At 59.2% G+C, this 17,492-nt stretch overlaps 1 protein-coding gene across 1 annotated transcript; it reads right to left on the minus strand.

Annotated features, from left to right (window-relative positions):
• Nucleotides 1-250: 250 nt before the first annotated feature.
• On the minus strand, nucleotides 251-17,280 carry SIPA1 (signal-induced proliferation-associated 1). The gene is made up of 16 exons (XM_064364732.1): nucleotides 13,870-17,280; nucleotides 12,644-12,771; nucleotides 12,382-12,558; nucleotides 9,898-10,072; nucleotides 8,425-8,528; nucleotides 8,011-8,168; nucleotides 7,324-7,933; nucleotides 6,752-7,026; nucleotides 4,427-4,645; nucleotides 4,235-4,346; nucleotides 4,042-4,150; nucleotides 3,856-3,957; nucleotides 3,716-3,770; nucleotides 3,455-3,533; nucleotides 1,881-3,364; nucleotides 251-380 (listed from the first exon to the last, which is right to left on the minus strand). Exons 1-15 carry the CDS (start codon nucleotides 14,546-14,548, stop codon nucleotides 3,218-3,220), a joined length of 3,129 nt encoding a protein of 1,042 aa, XP_064220802.1. The 5' UTR covers nucleotides 14,549-17,280; the 3' UTR covers nucleotides 251-380; nucleotides 1,881-3,217.
• Between the last annotated feature and the right edge of the window lie 212 nt (nucleotides 17,281-17,492).

A 17,492-nucleotide genomic window follows, 5' to 3' on the forward strand; every position in this document is an offset into this window, starting at 1 on the left:
GTGGTGCTAGGTAAAGATCCACCCTGCCCCACCGATGCTTTCATACTATGTTCTGGGAGGAACGATGAAATCTTCAATCCACAGCCTCAGGAAGCCAAAACAAAGGTCCAGCCGCAGCCCACAAGGGTTCAGCTGGACAAACTTCCGCTTTGGCCCAGCGCACGCGCAGCAGCCAAAAGCGCTGGCCGGCTTGGGCCGCCTTCCCTTGTGCGCATGCGCACAAGGAGCCCTCAGCGACCGGAGGCCGGGTCCAGTGGCAGGGGGAAATTCCCACCGAGGCAGATGGCGTATTGCTCTGGGCTTCGCACCGTCGCGGGAGGGCGATGGCAGAGGATAGGGGGTTATCTCAGCGGGCTGCGTCCCAAAAGTCAGCGAGTCTCCTGGGAACACAAGAGGCCCTGGGTGCAGGCTCCAACGGGCGGTGCCTGCGGGACGACAGGCGGACCGCGTCGAGGAATTGGAGCCTTCCCCAGGGCTCCGGCTCCGTGGGTGGCCAGGGGCGGGGCCTGGAGCGGGGGCGGGCCTCGCCGGAACTCCCACGCGAGGGGGCGGACCCCAGGCTCGCAGTGGCCGGGTCAGGACCCAGGCGAAGCCGCTGAGGAGCTCCTGGGAGGCGGGGCCGGGGAGGGAGCGGGCGGGGCCGGGGGGGGAGCGGGCGGGGCCGGGGAGGGAGAGGGCGGGGTGAGAAGGCTCCTAACCCTGAAGAAGCTGGCGGCTGAGCTGCGCAGGGTACTGACCGACTGGAAGGCCCCGACCGGAGGCCCAGAGGGAAACCAGGGAGCCCAGGCCCTGCCTCCCTCATTTTGACTTTCTCGGTCCCGCGGTGACCTCCTGTGACCCACGGAAGACCTCTCCTGGTCCTTCTCTCACTCCTTCCCCAGCTCTGAGTCCTCACATCCAGCCCAGATCTCTCCCCACTGTGCAGCAGCCCCTGGACATCTCTACTCTGACATTCTCGGGTTCCTCAAACTCACCCTGTTCCAAATGACCTCAGCCATCCCCAGCCTGCCTCTCCTTTTCCCTCCGTGTGTCAGCCCTGGCCCTGCCACCTTCCAGGGGCTCCAGCCAGAAACCTGGCCACTTCTGTAGATGCCACCTCTTCCCTTAGTAACTCGCATCCAGTCTTTCCACGAGGTCCTGGAAAGTCTGCCTACTTCTCCCCACTGTCACCACTGTCATCACCAAGTTTAAGTCACTGCTACACCTCCCACTGGACTGCTCCCTGTAGCTGAAGAGCTCTGACATCCAGATCTCACCCCATCAACCTCCCTTCAAACATCTATCAACCACATGATGAGATCTGAGTTTTCTTCCTTTTTTTTTTTTGTTAGAGTTCAGGCTCTTGTTGCCCAGGCTGGAGTGCAATGGTGCAATCTCGGCTCACTGCAACTGCCTCCTGGGTTCAAGCAATTCTGCTGCCTTAGCCTCCAGAGTAGCTGGGACTATAGGCATGCACCACCATGCCCGGCTAATTTTGTATTTTTAGTAGAGACAGGGTTTATCCATGTTGGCCAGGCTGGTCTTGAACTCCTGACCTCAGGCGATCTGCCACTTCAGCCTCCCAAAGTGCTGAGCTAACAGGTGTGAGCCACCTCGCCCAGCCCAGATCCGAGTTTTCTGCACACACTCTCAGTGACCAGAGCCTTCCACACTAGTCCACAACCAGGAAAAACTGGCAGTGGCAGTCTTGGGAACTGCTAATCCAGGATATCTAGTGTACCTTCACAGACCTTTCTGACCCAGCTTCTTTGACCCTGGGTTCCTGTGTGCGCCTTGGCTCTAGTCCAACAGGTCCCAGCCAGACTGGTCCTATCAGGATACCTTTGACATCTCTGCCTGGTGAACTCCTATTCAGCCTTCAAAACTCAGCCTCATATTACCTCCTCCATGAAGTCGTCCTGATCCCCAGATGCTCTGTTTCTCAGCACCTAGCTCATTCTGCCAGCACCTAAGTTAACAGACCCAGGGCCTAGGTCTCAGCATGGAGCTTCAGCCAGCCTAGGGAAGGAAGTGGAATAGGCATGAGATGCTGGGTAAGTCTGCCCTGTCTGGGCCTCAGGTCCAGAAAACAAAGGATTTAGATAAAGTCCAAGTTTGGACTTGATGATACCACTTATGGGAAAGGCCTGGCCTGGTGAGGAACAGAGAGGGCCATGGGCTGGTGAGGAGAGAAGTGGGTCAAGGCCCATTTCCTCCAAGACATGGAAACGCCCCTCAGGCAACTGGAATTGGGCCCTGCGAGAAGTGGCCAGGTGAGTGGAGAGAGGACAAGGCCTGGGGGCTCAGTGGCTTCAGAGAGGAGAGAGAGGCCTGCACTGAGGCGCAGGGCCCGGTGACGCATGGCCAGGGTAGATATAGGGTGTGGCCACCTGCTTCCCTACAGAACCAAATAAACGTTATGGAAGAGAAGTCAAGTGGTGGCCTGGCCTAAGAGACCCCCTCAGTGAGCGCCAGCCTGCCTCTGAGCTGCGTTCCCAGGCCTGTCCTGTCTGGGGAGTCTGACTGGGGCCTAAGCGACCCCCTCAGTGAGTGCCAGCCCGCCTCTGAGCCAGGGTCCCGTGCCTGTCCTGTCTGGGGAGTCTGACTGGGGCCTAAGGGACCCTTCAGTGAGTGCCAGCCCATCTCTGAGCCGGGTTCCCGGGCCTGTCCTGTCTGGGGAGTCTGACTGGGGCCTAAGGGACCCCTCAGTGAGTGCCAGCCCGCCTCTGAGCCGGGGTCCCGTGCCTGTCCTGTCTGGGGAGTCTGATTGGGGTCTAAGGGACCCCGTCAGTGAGTGCCAGCCCGTCTCTGAGCCAGGGTCCCGGGCCTGTGCTGACTGTCTGGGGAGTGTGGCTGGGGCCTAAAGGACCCCGTCAGTGAGTGCCAGCCTGTCTTTGAGATGGCTTCCTGGGCCTATAGTGACTATCTGGGGAGTCTGGCTGGGGCCTCTGGAGGCATAATCCCTTGCCCTGCCCTGTCTTGGACACATGCACAGACACAGACAACAGCGGCTTCTTTACTCCCTAAAGTCTTCTTTTCTCCACAGAATATTTACAAACAGGGATGGGGTGGGGGCCACTTCTGCCACCAAATAAGGGGCTAGGGAAGGTGGGGCAGTGCTAAGATGCGCCTCTGCGCAGGGAGAGTTCCTGAGGAGGGCCCAGTGTGACCCAGGTGCGCTGAGGGGCCCAGGTGGTTCCAAGCTTGTCCACAGCCAAGCAGCAGCGGCCCCCAGGGCTCAGGCCAGGTCAGCAGTGGGTGAGCCCAGCTGCTTGGAGGCCAGAAGCAGGCGCGTGGCTGCGCTCTCAGACTCCGCCTGCAGCCGCCGGTTGCTGTGTCTCAGGCTCCGCACCTCCTCCTCCAGGGCTGCCCTGTCTGCCTTCTCCTGGGGTGGCCGGGGAGACAGGAGTCAGAGCTGCCAGCCCCTTTCTGAGGACAGCCCTGTAACGCCCTCCAAGCCCAGCCCACCCCTCACCTTCTGCAGGTCCTCCTGCAGCTTCCTGAGCATGGACTCCAAGTGAGAGACCTTCTCTGAGAGGCTCCCGGGCTCTGGCCTGAGGACATGGGGGTCAAGACTCAGCAGGGCCAAGGCAGGGAGCAGCGCACGGGCTGACACCCAGCCCCACCTAATGAGGCCACAGAGCCTGGGACATGGGACAGAGCTCCACCCCAGCAGACAGATGTGAAGGGGGTCACGTGGGGAGGTAAAGCAGCTGTTGGGGGTTGAGGAGCTTACTCAGCATCAGACTTTGGAGTTCCCTTAGGGTCTCCGCTCTCTGGGATGGGCTGTCCTGTGGGGATAGAGGGATTGGGTGGGCAGGTCAAAAACAGGGAGAGAGTACCACCCAGGCTTACTGCAGCACCTGGTGGCCTCACCCTCTCGGGACAGCGACTCTAGGATGGTGTTGCAAGTGGAGGCGATCTCCGAGATGGACTGCCACTCATCCTCCAGGGTCTCACTGCCCGCCTCTGACATGACTGTGGGCACGAGGAGCAGGCTGAGCTGGGGGAGCCAGGGAGCACCCCCTGCCTCCTCCCATGCCCTCCTGACTCCAGACTCACTTCTGCTAATGGAATTCCGCAGAGACAAGGTACGTGGCAGAAAGGAGGCCCTCAGCTCTGGAGTTGGGTTCCCCTTGTCCTCAGAGCCACTGGGACTGCCTGGCCCGTCCTGTTCGAAGGAAGTGAATATAGATTCAGTGACACCCACTGTCACCACTGTGCCGTTGGGTTCCAGAGCCTGGTTTCTGCTCACCTGGGTCAGGGGTGTCTCACTGTCAGTGCTGGGTACTGATGGCTTGGCCGTGGTGGCCAGGAGGAGGTCCGGGGTGGTGTTGGGCAGGACTGGGGCCTCATCTGACAGGGAGCTGGGGAGAGCGGGGGTGGCTCAGAAAGGGAAGCCGCTTTCACAGAGGTCTGGAGGAAAGGGAAGGCCAAGAGCGTGCACCTGCGTGGTGACAGCGAGTTCTGGCTGTGCAGGAACTCAGTCCTCTCTTCTGCCAGATCCCCAGGCCCTGGAGGGCTGCCGCCATCTTGTAGGCACAGGTGCAGCAGCTGCCTTGTGGTGGGTAGCAGGGTCACCCCCTCGGCCTCATCCTGCACAGGCTCTGGGGCCCCCCGCCGGCTGGGCTCCTGCAGAGACAGCGTGTACAGCTCCGAAAAACTCCTGGGGGGGAGGGGCAGGGTCAGGCAGGACTTCTCCAGCATCCTGCATCACCAGCCCCACCCCAAGCCCCTGCCAGGCTCACTTCCAAGAGCAGGAGAGCTCCCCAGCTTCCTGACAACAGTGAAAAATGCCTGGTCACTGGCCATTTTTCCAGATCATGTTTCAAATTCTAGTGCTGCCCTTGTATATCCCAAGTAAATCACTCTGAACATCAATTTCTCTGTCTGTGAAATGGGGATAATAGTACAAACCTCACAGTGTGCTGTTGAGGATGTAAATAATAACATATGTAAACTGCTTAAATCCCAAAACTACTGTATGGAGCCAAATCCAGCCCGTGCCTTTTCCTTTTCTTTTCTAAAGCAGATGTGTCTGTTTCTGTACTTCAAGCTAAGTGTGGATTTTACTTTTTTTGAGATGGAGTTTCACTCGTCGCCCAGGGTGGAGTGCAACAGAGCAATCTCAGCTCACTGCAATCTCCTGTGCCTCACAGTTTCAAGCAATTCTCCTGCCTTAGCCTCCTGAGTAGCTGGGATTACAGGTGCCCACCATCATGCCCAGCTGATTTTTATATTTTTAGTAGAGATGGGGTTTCACCATGTTGGCCAAGCTGGTCTCGAACTCCTGACCTCAGGTGATCCACCTGCCTTGGCCTCCCAAAATGCTGAGATTATAGGCGTGAGCCACTGCACCTAGCCCAGATTTTCCTTTTTTTTGAGACAGAGTCTTGCTCTGTTGCCCAGGCTGGAGTGCAGTGGCACAATCTTGGCTCACTCACTGCAACATCTACCTCCCAGGTTCTAGCAATTCTCCTGTCTTAGCCTCCTGAGTAACTGGGATTACAGGAGTGGGCCACCACGCCCAGCTAATTTTTGTATTTTTAGTAGAGACAGGGTTTCACCATCTTTGTCAGGCTGGTCGCAAACTCCTGACCTCATGATCCACCCACCTCATCCTACCAAAGTGCTGGGATTACAGGCATGAGCCACCGTGCCCGGCCTGGATTTTACATTTTTAACTAGTGAAAAAAAAAAAAGAATATTTTATGATAATTGAAAATCATATAAAACCAAATTTCAGTGTCTGTAAAGTTTTAGTTTACCTACAACGACAAAGTAGCTGCGGCAGAGACCAGATGGTCCAGAAAGGCTAAAATATTTATTATATGGCCATTTACAGAAAATGTTTGCCTACCTCTGGCTTAGCACAGTAAGTTATCAATACTGTGTATGTGGCTGGTCGCAGTGGCTCACGCTTGTAATCCCAACACTTTGGGAGGCCAAGGCAGGTGGATCGCCTGAAGTGAGGAGTTCAAGACCAGCCTGGCCAATATGGTGAAACCCCATCTCTACTAAAAATGTAAAAAAATTTAGCTGGGCGTGGTGGCACACACCTGTAATCTCAGCTACTTGGGAGGCTGAGGCAGGGGAATTGCTTGAACCTGGGAGGTAGAGGTTGCAGTGAGCCGAGATCACACCACTCCACTCCGGCCTGGATGAAAGTGAGACTCTGTCTCAAAACAAAAACAAAAAAAAACTGTGTATGTGTGTGGTGCAGGGGTGGGTGGGTGTTAACACACAAAAAAAAGCTAGTAGGGGTTGCTATTTGATCTTATGAGCAGTGGGAGCAACGCGCTTAACTGGTCCCATTCTATATATGAAGAAAGAGGTTCAGGCAGCGCTCACACTTGTAATCCCAGCACTTTGGGATCACCTGAAGTTAGGATTTGAGACCAGCCTGGCCAACGTGGTGAAACCCCTTCTCTACTAAAAATACAAAAAATTAGCCAGGAGTGGTGGTGCGTGCCTGTAATCCCAGCTACTCGGGAGGCTGAGGCAGGAGAATCAGGAAGGCAGAGATTGCAGTGAGCCGAGATCACGCCATTGCACTCCAGCCTGGGCAACAAGAGTGAAACTTCGTCTCAAAAAAAAAAAGAAAAGAAAAGAAAGAGGGTTCAGGCGGGCTAAGAGACGGGAGAGTCTTTCCAGAAGAAAGGCATCCACATGGGGTTCCTGAAACTGCTGACGGCGACCCGGGACGCACAGACTGCGCGGTGGCCAGCTAGCTGTCTGCCCTCCCACCTTCCCGCATCCCGGGAACCCTGACCTGCGGGGCCGGCCGCTCTCGTCGGGGGGCAGGACGGTGACGCAGACCTTGGGCGCCGAGCGCAGTAGCTGGACAGCGGCCTCTGGCCGGAGGCTGGGCAGTGTCTGGCCGCACACCCGCAGCAGGCGCGCCCCGGGCCGCAGCCCCGCCGTCTCCGCGAACGTGAAGCGCTCCACATGCGTGACGAAGCCCTCCGCGTCCACCTCGAAGCCCAAGCGGCCTTGACCTTCGCGGGGCAGCGCCAGCTCGCGGGTCTCGCAGCCACGGCTCACCAGCTGCGGGCGGGGCGGGGCGAGTGGACGGGGCTGCCTGGAGGTGGGGCTGCCCCAGCGCCCGCCCCCTAGGCTGCGTCCCAGGCCGCCCCGAACGTTCCACAGCCTCCGAGGGCCGCGCGTGGCACTGCCCGAAGGATGAGGACCAGAAGTCGCATACCCGAGGGCACCAGCCCTGGCATTGCCAAGCCCCGGGGCTGGCTCTGCCCTCCTGGACTTTCCCTTCCGCGGCGGGAGGGGGATCCAAAGCAGGCTCTGCCCCGGCGCGCGCAGGGGCCGCAGTCTCCCGCTCAGGCTCACCTGCAGGCGCGCCGCCACCTCGCCCACGGCTTGGCCGGGGGACCCGTCGAAGCGCAGCGTGATCGCCTCCCCGCGGCCATGGTACAGGTCCAGCTGCTGCTCGGAGAAGGTCCAGGCCAGCACGTCGCGACAGGCGCAGTTGAACACTACGCGGCCGTCGCGCGGCGCCACCAGCACCAGAGCCTCGGCCGAGATGCCCAGCAGGCAGGGCACCTCGGCGCCTTCGGGGCCGCCCGCCTGAGCCCCGGCGGCGACGCGCGCCCCGGGCGCCGCGCGCACGCCCCACACCAGTGAGCCCGCTGCCTGCAGCTCCGCGCCCGGGGCCCGAGGGGCCGCCCGGCGCCTCCCACCCAGGGAGGGCAGGCCGAAGCGTGAAGCCGAGTCCAACGACGTAGTGGTCACCTCGTTGGTGGCCAGGTCCTGCAGGTACTGCTGGCGGGTGCGCGTGGCCATGGCGTGGAACTGGCGCGCGTGGCCGGCTGCCTGTTCGCCATTCAGAGCCTTGGCCAGCAGGAAGGCCCGGAAGTCGGCGTTGGCCACAAAGGGGCCTCCGCCAGCGGGCAGAGCTGGTCCAAAGGCAGGGGTGTCCTGGGTGCGGCTCACGGCCACCCTGTGGGGAAGGAGGCAGTAGTGAGGGGCAGCAGGACAGTATGTCCACAGGAGACCTGGGACCACCTGGGTGCCCACCTGTAGGAGGTGTGGGGGGTGCAGGGTGCGTGTGCCCGCACCACTAGGAACACGTGTTGGAAGTGTGAGCGGATGGTGGTGGGGCAGAAGGGCTTGCTGCCAGGCTCCTGGAACACGATGGTCACAATGTCGTTGCCGATGTGGCGCTTCCGCAGGAGCTGGGGGTTGGACAGTAGGGCGTCGTGAGGGCCTTCTGTCCCCCAAACCTTCCTTATTCAGGCAGAACAAAGCTGAGAAACCAATGGCTCCCCACTGCCCCTGGTGAAGACCTCGGGTGTTTGTCTTTGGGAAGGGGCCACCAGAGGGGTGGGTTGTTGGGGTCAAAAGAGGTCCAGCCAAAGCTCCATGTCACCGACCATGCAGGGCCCTCCAGGGTTCCCGGAAGCCCCACCCCTACACCGGTCCCTCTCACACCTGCTGCTGGTTATTAGGGGTGTAAGGCAGCATTGTGGACACGTGGAACATGATCTCGTGGTCCTGGTACGTGGTGTAGAGGGAGTGCGTGCCTGTGGAATCCGCTGTGGCCAGGGAGTTGGGGACACAGAGGGAGAAAACAAGGGAAATCTGAGTTCCTTGAACCCGCCATCCCTGTCTGCACACAGGAACCTCTGTGCCCCAAACAGCAGGTGGACAACCACTCATGCCACCAGCCAATGCCCTGGCCATGAGATTCAGGTGCCTCAGCCCAGAGTGTCCCTCCTACCTTCCCTCCACAGGCTCCAGCCCCATGCCAGAGTGAATGGGGGTGAGGATGGGAGAGTTGAAATAGAATGAAGACAGCCTGGGGGCGGTGGCTCATGCCTGTAATCCCAGCACTTTGGGAGGCCAAGGCAGGCGGATCACCTGAGGTCAGGAGTTCGAGACCAGTCTGACTAACATGATGAAACCCCGTCTCTACTAAAAATACAAGAAAATTAGCCAGGTGTAGTAGCAGGCATCTGTAATCCCAACTATTCAGGAAGCTGAGGCAGGAGAGTCGCTTGAACCTGGGAGGCAGAGGTTGCAGTGAGCCGAGATGTCACCAGCACTCCAGCAGCCTGGGCAACAGGGTGAGACTTGGTCTCAGAATAAAAAAAAAGAAAAGAAAAGAAAAAGAAATAGAATTGGCCAGGTGCAGTGGCTCTCACCTGTAATCCCTGCACTTTGGGAGGCCGAGGCAGGGGGATCACCTGAGGTCAGGAGTTCAAGACTAGCCTGGCCAACATGAGGAAACCCTGTCTCTACTAAAAATACAAAAATAAGCTGGGCATGGTGACACGTGCCTGTAATCCCTGCTACTCGGGAGGCTGAGGCAAGAGAATCGCTCAAACCTGGGAGGCAGAGGTTGCAGTGAGCCGAGATCGCCTCATTGCATTCCAGCCTGGGCAACAGAGCGAAACTCGTCTAAAAAGAAAAAAGAAAGACAGAAAGAAATAGAATAAAGATAGAAATGAGAAGTAGTCTTTGAGAGAGGCCAGGGTCAGGTGTCCTAGGAGAACCAGGTGTTGCTCCAGGCCCAAGCATGTGTGGCATGCTGGGAGAGTCAAAGGCAGGCAGGGGGTGCTTGGTACACCTCCCAGGGTCCCTGGGGCTCCTTCCACCAGGGAGGCAGGGGCGCCTCTCTTCCACAAGACTGAGCTGCTGGAATGTGTTTGGTGGCGGGGTAGTACCCCCAAACCACTTTAGCACCAGCTCAGGCAGTAGGGTACTCAGGCTTTGAGGGACAGTCCCAGCCCCTCCTCTCAGCCCATAGCTTGGCCCTCACAGCCCCGACTCAAGATTCTCAGCTCACCCAAAGACGTCTCCAGCCCCCAGCCCAGGATTGTACGGGCAAAGGAGTGACAAGGCAATTGGCGCTCACCCCTTCAGCACAGATCTGCTCCCACCCCTCGTACCCCTGGGCCTCACTTTTGGTGTCCAGCTGGGCCCGATAATTCTCAAAGCCTTTGAGCCGCACCACGTTGCCCAGCAAGGTAAGGAACTGCATGAAGGCCGGTCCCGCCTCCTGGTTGTTGTACATCTCCTCCTCCGAGCCCTGGCCTGCCCGGCAGTAGAGGATGCCCACCTTGCGCTGGAAGCTGAGCTGGGGGTGGGAGGCAGAAGGTATAGGCCTCAGTCCCCTGCAGTCCCACCCCACCAGGTCGTGGGGAATAGATGCGATGCTGGCCTGGGGGCTGGGCTGCCTTGATGTGTGGCCCTGAACACCAGCCCTCTCTGAGCCACTTGTGTCCTTGCCTGTCAGGTGGGTATAGTCTGTTGTGCTCCTAGTGCTTGGGAGGGCACAGGCAGGAAGGGATGGGAGGGGCTGGTTCCCATGTGGCAGTAGAGAAGGTGATTCACAGAAAGGACCCTTCCGATAAACATACACATTGCCATCCTCCTTATCTCAAGCTGGACTGTCCTCTCCACCCCCGAGTCCAAGGCAACCCCACCCCAGCCCCTGCAGACCTTGAGCCAGGCACCACCTCTGCCCCCCATGCTCCTGTTTCTTTATCCTCTGCTCCTGGCTCTTCCCTCTGCAGATAACTAGATAACTGTGCCCAGCTTAAGGTGCTCTGAGCCCCTCCAAACAGCACAGGCTCCCCTCCAGCTGTCACCTCCCTTTTCCACAACTAAACTTGTCTGCACTCACAGTCCCCACTTCAATTTCATTCCACCCAACCCCCTGCACCCGCCACTCCCCATATGGCCCGCAGATGTGGCCTCATCCTGGCACCCTCTTGGCCATAGTTGGCACTGGGGATAACTGGAAACTCACCTTGCCTAAGGCCCCAGGGACCCCTCCCTCTTCTGCCTGGGCCTCTTCTCCACCTATGCTCCTCCCCCTCCCTGGCTGCAGCAGGGATGATACCCCCATCTCTGCCTCCCACTCAGACCAGCCTACCAAACCCCAGGCCCTTTCCTCCAGCTGCCCGATGTCTCACCTTGCTGTGACTCCCCCACCCTACTCCTCCTCCTTAAAGCACCACTCCTAGGGGTCAAGAAGCTGGAGCACCTTCCAGACAGCTGAATGGCCACCCACTTCCTCCTGGACTGTCACCTCCTCTTCACCTCCACTATCATTACCACTATGTCTAGCCTGGGCAAGTGCAACAGCCTTCTGTCTGCCTCCCACCCCATCCAGTCTAGTCCCCATGCTGCAGCCAGAGGGCTGCCCCTCTCAGATATGCACTGGATCCCTCCATGGCTCCCCAGTGCCCACAGGAACAAATGCCAAGCTTCTCCCCAGCCCCTCCCCACAATCCCAATCCCAGCCATGCTGAACTGACTGCCTAATGTGCCATGCTCTCATTCTCCAAGCCTTTCCACAAATTATTTCTTCGGACCGAAAACACCTGCTTATCCAGGTTTCGGCCCTTTTGTGTTCTCCATGCTGGAAAACCCTGGCCAAGGAAGGGCTGTCAGCATTATCCTTGTGTCCCATAGAGCCCTCAACATTCCCCTTTTGGTGTTATCCTGGTCCTGTATTTCTGCAATTCTCTGTGGGTCTCTTTCCCCCACCCAGCTGGGAGCTACTCAAGCAAAGCACCTAGTCTAGACCTATCCCCAGCATTCAGTCTGGGGCCTGGCACCAAGAAGATGTAAGAATTGTTTGTTGAATGACTGATGGATTGAATGACACAGAGGAGGAGACTCAGCCAGTGGGCAGCTTTCAGCAGCGGAGTGGAAGATGGAAGGAGCCGCTCCTGGAAGCTGTGAGCACATGTGAGAGGAAACCCAGCAGGGGCTGTGGGGGAAATAGGCCAGGAATGATTGCAGGAACTGCAGGACCAGTGGGGTAACTCAGACCAGGGCGTCTAAGACTGTAAAGATCTTTTTAAAATGCAGACTCTGGGCCAAATGCAGTGACTCACTCCTGTTATCCCAGCACTTTGGGAAACCAAGGTGGGGGGATCACCTGAGGTCAGGAGTTAGAGACCAGCCTGGCCGACGTGGTGAAACCCTGTCTCTACTATAAATACAAAAATTAGCCAGACATGTGGTGTGCACCTGTAGTCCCAGCTACTCAGGAAGGTGAGGCAGGAGAATCACTTGAACCCAGGAGGCGGAGGTTGCAGTGAGCTGAGATTGCACCATTGCACTCCTGCCTGGGCAACAGAGCGAGACTCCATCTCAAAATAAATAAATTAATGCAGACTCTGATTCAGATGGTCTGGGGTGGGGCCCCAGAATCTGCATTTCTAGATAACGTGGATGCTGTTGGTCTGCAGAGCTCACTTTGAGAAGCAAGGCTCCATATGACCTCTAATGCCTTCTCTCTAAAAAGTCAGCTCTCCTGGGGTCACCACCCAGCCCAGGATCAGGGTCAGGGCTAGGGAGTTCGGAGCTGGGCAGGCTGGGTTCAGACTAGGGCCAGCTGTAAGGCTGGGGGCTCCGCAGCCAGCCACTCACCACTTGCTCATCCAGTGTAAGCAGCGTCCGTGGTACCTTGGGTGAAGCTGAGCCCAGGCGCAGGCAGCTGGGGCTCAACCGCGGCGCCACGTGCTCCAGAAGTTTCCTCGGGGACAGACCTCGTGGGGGCCCTGGCGGCAGCGCGTCCTCCGAGATGGTGCCACGGAGGGTCCGGAGCTGAGGAAGGGGTGTAAGGGCACTCAGAATGCATACAGGGTGTTGGGTAGGCAACCCACGTCCTCATCCCGCGATCCCGGCCCACCTGCGTGGTCCGCACGATGACGCGGTAGCTGTGCAGGGTGCCCCCTCCGCTGCCCTCCTTTTCCTCCCGCCGCAGGCTCACTGCCACCGGGCCCAGCGACTCGTCCATCCCGAAGAAGTTCTGGTGTTCTATGGGACCGCACCGGGAACGATTGGTCCCGCCCCCTAGCAGCCCCGCCCCCCTCAACCAGGCGCAACAAGAGCCCCACCCTAGGCTCCAGCGCACCACCAAATGCTGACCCTAGACTAAGCCCTGCCCCTCTGTATCCCCGAGCTCAACACCTAGATCTCAACCCTGACCCAAAGGCGGACCCAGACCCAGACCCAGACCCACGCGGCCAACTCCTAGGCCTAAATCCTGCCTTGGGCCCGCCCACCACGCCCCCATTCTCCCTTCCGAGTCCTGGAGCCCTCTCTGCAGCTCTGGTGAGAACAAGGTTCACGGATGCAGGGCTTTGAGGCCTGAGTTTTCACCCCACAGAAATGCCCATAGGAAATCTCTCCGCAGCCCGGCAGGTTCAACTAGATGGAAGATGAACCAGATGGAAGCAGAGGGACCAGCCCTGGCTGGGGGTGAGGGGCCAAGGGTTGGCCTTAAGAAGGTGGTTGGAGGCCGGGCGTGGTGGCTCACGCCTGTAATCCAAGCACTTTGGAGGCCAAGGCGGGCGGATCACCTGAGGTCGGGAGTTCAAGACCAGCCTGACCAACACGGTGAAACCCCGTCTAAAAAAAAGAAAAAAAAAAAAAGGAAACTTCATTTGGGCCGGGCGCGGTGGCTCATGCCTATAATCCCAGCACTTTGGGAGGCCGAGGCGGGTGGATCACGAGGTCAAGAGATCGAGACCATCCTGGTCAACATGGTGAAACCCCCTCTCTACTAAAAAATACAAAAAAATTAGCTGGGCATGGTGGCGCACGCCTGTAGTCCCAGCTACTCGGGAGGCTGAGGCAGGAGAATTGCTTGAACCCAGGAGGCAGAGGTTGCGGTGAGCCGAGATCACGCCATTGCACTCCAGCCTGGGTAACAAGAGCGAAACTCCGTCTCAAAAACAAAAAGAAGGTGGTTGAAAGTGGGTCCAGGAGGACCTAGCTCAGCTCTTGAGCCCTCCTAGGGCCAGGGACTTTACAGAAGATGGACAGTCCAGGAGCTCTACTGTGTGCACTGCCGGTGACAGGGATCTCTTCTTCAGCCCCCCTTCTCCCCTCCCTGGAACTGCCTTTTCTCACCTTTGCCATAGAAGTATTTGCGGTAGTAGCCAGCACCCAGGTCTGCGTGCTCCAGGCTGTAGGCCGAGGTTCGGTTCTGTGGCTCCTCCAGGATGGAGACAGCCGCATTGGGCAGTGCAGGGGGCACAGGTGGGGATGCTGGTCCACCCAGGCCTAGCTCACCCTCACCCCCGAGCTCACACACAAAGCCAGGTGCCCCAAGCAGCAGGTCCGAGCTGGCAGCCTGGTCCTCGGCTGAAGCCAGGGTCCCAGAGCTGGCCTCTGAGTGGCTCCCTGTTCCCTGAGACCTAGGAGCCCAATCAAAGAGCAGGCTTTGCACGTCATAGTGGGCAAACCATCGAGGCTCAAGCACTGGCGGGAAGGCAGGCTCTGGTTCCTCCGCTGGCAGCCCCAGCAGTGCCAGCGGGTCAGTGAAGAGCCGGATGGAAGTGGCAGCAGGGCGGCTGGCCTCTTCGTGGCTGTGGGCACGGGCACGGGGGCTGGCAGGCGTGGGGGGCTTGGCCTCGCCTGCATCGCTGCCGCTGCGCAGGAGGGGGCCCCGGACTGGCCTGTGCTCAAAGGTGTGAGGTGTCAGCGGGGGCCGTGCTGGCTGGCGCAGCTTGCGTGCAAAGAGGTCATCCGTGGACGCAGGGGCCATTCCCCGCCGAGGGCTCCCCACACCGCCGGCCCACATGGGCATGCTTTGTGGGCCTGACTCTCCGGGGGCTGGGCCGCATTGGCAGGCACGGGTGTTTGGTGCCCAGCCGGCAGGCCGAGGTTGCGGCAGCAGTTCCTGCCCTGAAGGAGGAGGGGGCTGCTCAGAGGGGCCGGGGGAGAAAACAGGAACCCAGGCCCCCAGCCTGGTCCTCTACCACCCGTTTTGGCTTCCGGCCCCCTCCGAGACCATCAAAGCTGCTTCCGCTTTCCAGGCCACTTCCTTGTCTGCCTGGGGCTGAGGTTTCCAGCCCCCTCCCCAGCTTAGCTGGGCAGGGCTAGAGGCTATGCTGTTGGGTCTTGGCCCTGAGGGTCCTGGAGCCTAAGCAGCCCTGGGAATGCCAGGGTCCCCCATTTCCCACCCACACACCTTGGCTTTGGCCTGGGCCCAGAATAAGGGTCCCATCAGGACCTAGCCCAACTGGACAGACAACTTGTATCGGCTGGGAAGGGAAATTCAGGGGCCACTGGTGTCTGGGTCCTGCCCACTTAACAAAGGGAGGACGTCCTGTCCCCAGAGACCTTCCTCCCTGCCCCTCCCACTTCCTTCAGGGTCCCTGGAGAGCGGATCACCCAGAGAGGTCTGATCTCTCTCAGTGCCCTGGCCCTCAAGGCCTCAATATCACAAGGACACATGGGTTCCCAGGGGGCATCGGCAGGGCAGCAGGAATGGCAAGAGGACTTCCTTCAGCACAGGAAGTAGCCCCAACTCTGGGCCCAGCCCTCTGCCGGGCCCCACATCCTGAGGAAGGTGCCGGGGTCACACCAGCTGTCATGGGCCCAAGTCACCCAGGCCTGAAGGACAGGCCAGCTCACCTTCTTGCAGGCTGTTGTGCCCAGGCCTGGGGGCAAAAGGAGTCACAATGACAGGGCTCCTCTGCTGGAACTGGGACCCATAGGAACCTCTGCCTACCTGATCTCACTGATGCAGACAAAGAGGTTTCAACCCCATGTGACAGATGGTCAAATGAGGTCCAGAGGAGATACTCTTGCCTGAAGCAATTCCATGTCAGAACTAAGGTTTGAGCCTGGGCCTGTCCATCTCCAGGGCCTAACCAGAGCTGCACCTGCCCACTGCTGTCTTTGTGCGTAGGTGTTGAGGGGTGGGTGTTGGGCTGAGGTTTAAGGTCTCACAGGATGCAAGATTGAGACACCCAAAGCCCCAGGGACCTGCTAAGTGCGGAAATGTGACGCCAGAGGCAGGTGCAAAAGGTGGTGTGAGAACTTGAGGGAAGCGACGCCTAGGCCAGCCCTGGATGGAGTAGGCAGTGAGGACAGGGAGCGGGGGACCCTCTACTGGGGGTACAGGCATCTAATGGTGGGTCTTCATGCAGGATCCAGTGACATCATGCAGGGCTGGGCCAGAGCAGGTGGAGGAGGAACTCCATAAACCCCTCGCCTGGGGCCTCCAGAACCAAGCAAGGGTCAGCTCCCCAGCCCAGGTGACTTTTACCTTGATTTCTCCTGAATAAACTCCCATGCTGACCTGAGCCTCTGTTTTCTCATCTCTAAAATGGGATTAAGTGGCCAGGTGCAATGGCTCACGCCTGTTATCCCAGCACTTTGGGAGGCTGAGGCGGGGGAATCACCTGAGGTCAGGAGTTGGAGACCAGACTGGCCAACATGGTGAAACCCTGTCTCTACCAAAAATATAAAAATTAGCTGGGCGTGGTGGTGCACGCCTGTAGTCCCAGGTACTCAGAAGGCTGAGGCAGGAGAATCGGTTAAACCTAGGAGGCGGAGGTTGCAGTGAGCCGAGATCACACCACTGAACCCCAGCCTGGGTTCAGAGCGAGACTCTGTCTCAAAAAAAAAAAAAAAAAAAAAAAAACCAGGGTTAACTATTTCTGTCCCCTCCCAAGTTTGCTGGGAGATTGAGAAAAGCGAGGTGTGTGTCACTATGTGTATGTGGCAGGTGTGGCCCCTGGCTCCATGAGCCAACCTCTGGGCACATGCAGGCTCAGGCCTGAGCTATGGTGTGTGAGGGGTAGGAGCGCATGAGGGAGGGGATCTGTGCAAGCCCCACTTCGTGTGGGCTGAGCTCTACACGCTTGGAAGTGAGTTCTGTGCATGTGTGCACCCAGCCTGTGGGCTGCCTCTTGCTGTGTGGCCCAGTGCCAGGTCTGGCACTGCCTTGAGGGGTGTTCTTGGGCTCTGCCCCCCACCCTGAAGCTTCACACAGGGTCCATTGAGGCCAGGACATTCCTCCGGGCCTGTGTCACTAGGGGTGGGGGGAAAGGGCCGGCCCCGCCCCCACAGATCCGGAAGGCCTGCCTGCCCCAGGAGGAGGAGTTGGCCACTTCCCAGCACATCTGGAGGTCATGACCCCATTTCTGCTGCCAAGGGGGCGCGACAGATGTTTCCTACCAGGCCAGGCCAGGGACTGGGGTGGAGTCCGCCTAGGGAGAAGAGGAGCCCCAGAATAAGGGGGAGCCCCGCACACACTTGCAGTGTTGAGGGGGAGGGGGTCACAGCACTGCCACGAGGAGTCACGAGTCGCAGCCTCCACTCACCAGCTTGCTGGCCAGACTAAGCCATCACACAGAGGGAGTAGGAACGGCTGCTCAGAGACAGAGGACTGAATACATTGACTCGGGACTGAGTTGGAGCCCGTAGGGAAGTTGGGAGGGTGCCGGCAACGAACGTGGCGAGGACCCCCCCTCCCACACACATCACCCGGGCCCACCTCTAGGCCACCTCTCCCTGTCCAGCCCGACAGCAGTGCCTCCCGTCCCCAGCTCCCGCCAGTACCTCGGGGGCTCCCGCCCAGCCGCCGCCGCCCGCGCTGGGGTCCCGCTGCCGCTCTCCCGCTACCGCTCCCGGCGCCGGCTCCGCCTGGAGGTGGGGCCGCGCGGGGGGCGGGGCCGCCAAGGGGAGGGGCCAGCCAGGAGCTGTCTGCGGCGGGAAGCGCAGTGGGCGGGGAACTCCAG

The sequence above is a fragment of the Aotus nancymaae genome, unplaced genomic scaffold (genome assembly GCF_030222135.1).
Source record: "Aotus nancymaae isolate 86718 unplaced genomic scaffold, 86718_ANA_hifiasm-v0.15.2.pri h1tg000059l, whole genome shotgun sequence".
NCBI classification, from domain to species: domain Eukaryota; kingdom Metazoa; phylum Chordata; class Mammalia; order Primates; family Aotidae; genus Aotus; species Aotus nancymaae.

Bases quoted from the DNA above. Each gene is read 5' to 3' on its own strand.
- SIPA1 (XM_064364732.1), bottom strand. From the start codon at position 14,548: ATGCCCATGTGGGCCGGCGGTGTGGGGAGCCCTCGGCGGGGAATGGCC. The intron at 7,934-8,010 runs GTGGGCACCCAG...CCTTCCCCACAG, and splicing joins ACCCCCCACACCTCCTACAG to GGTGGCCGTGAGCCGCACCC. The intron at 3,365-3,454 runs GTGAGGGGTGGG...CGGCCACCCCAG, and splicing joins TGCAGGAGGACCTGCAGAAG to GAGAAGGCAGACAGGGCAGC.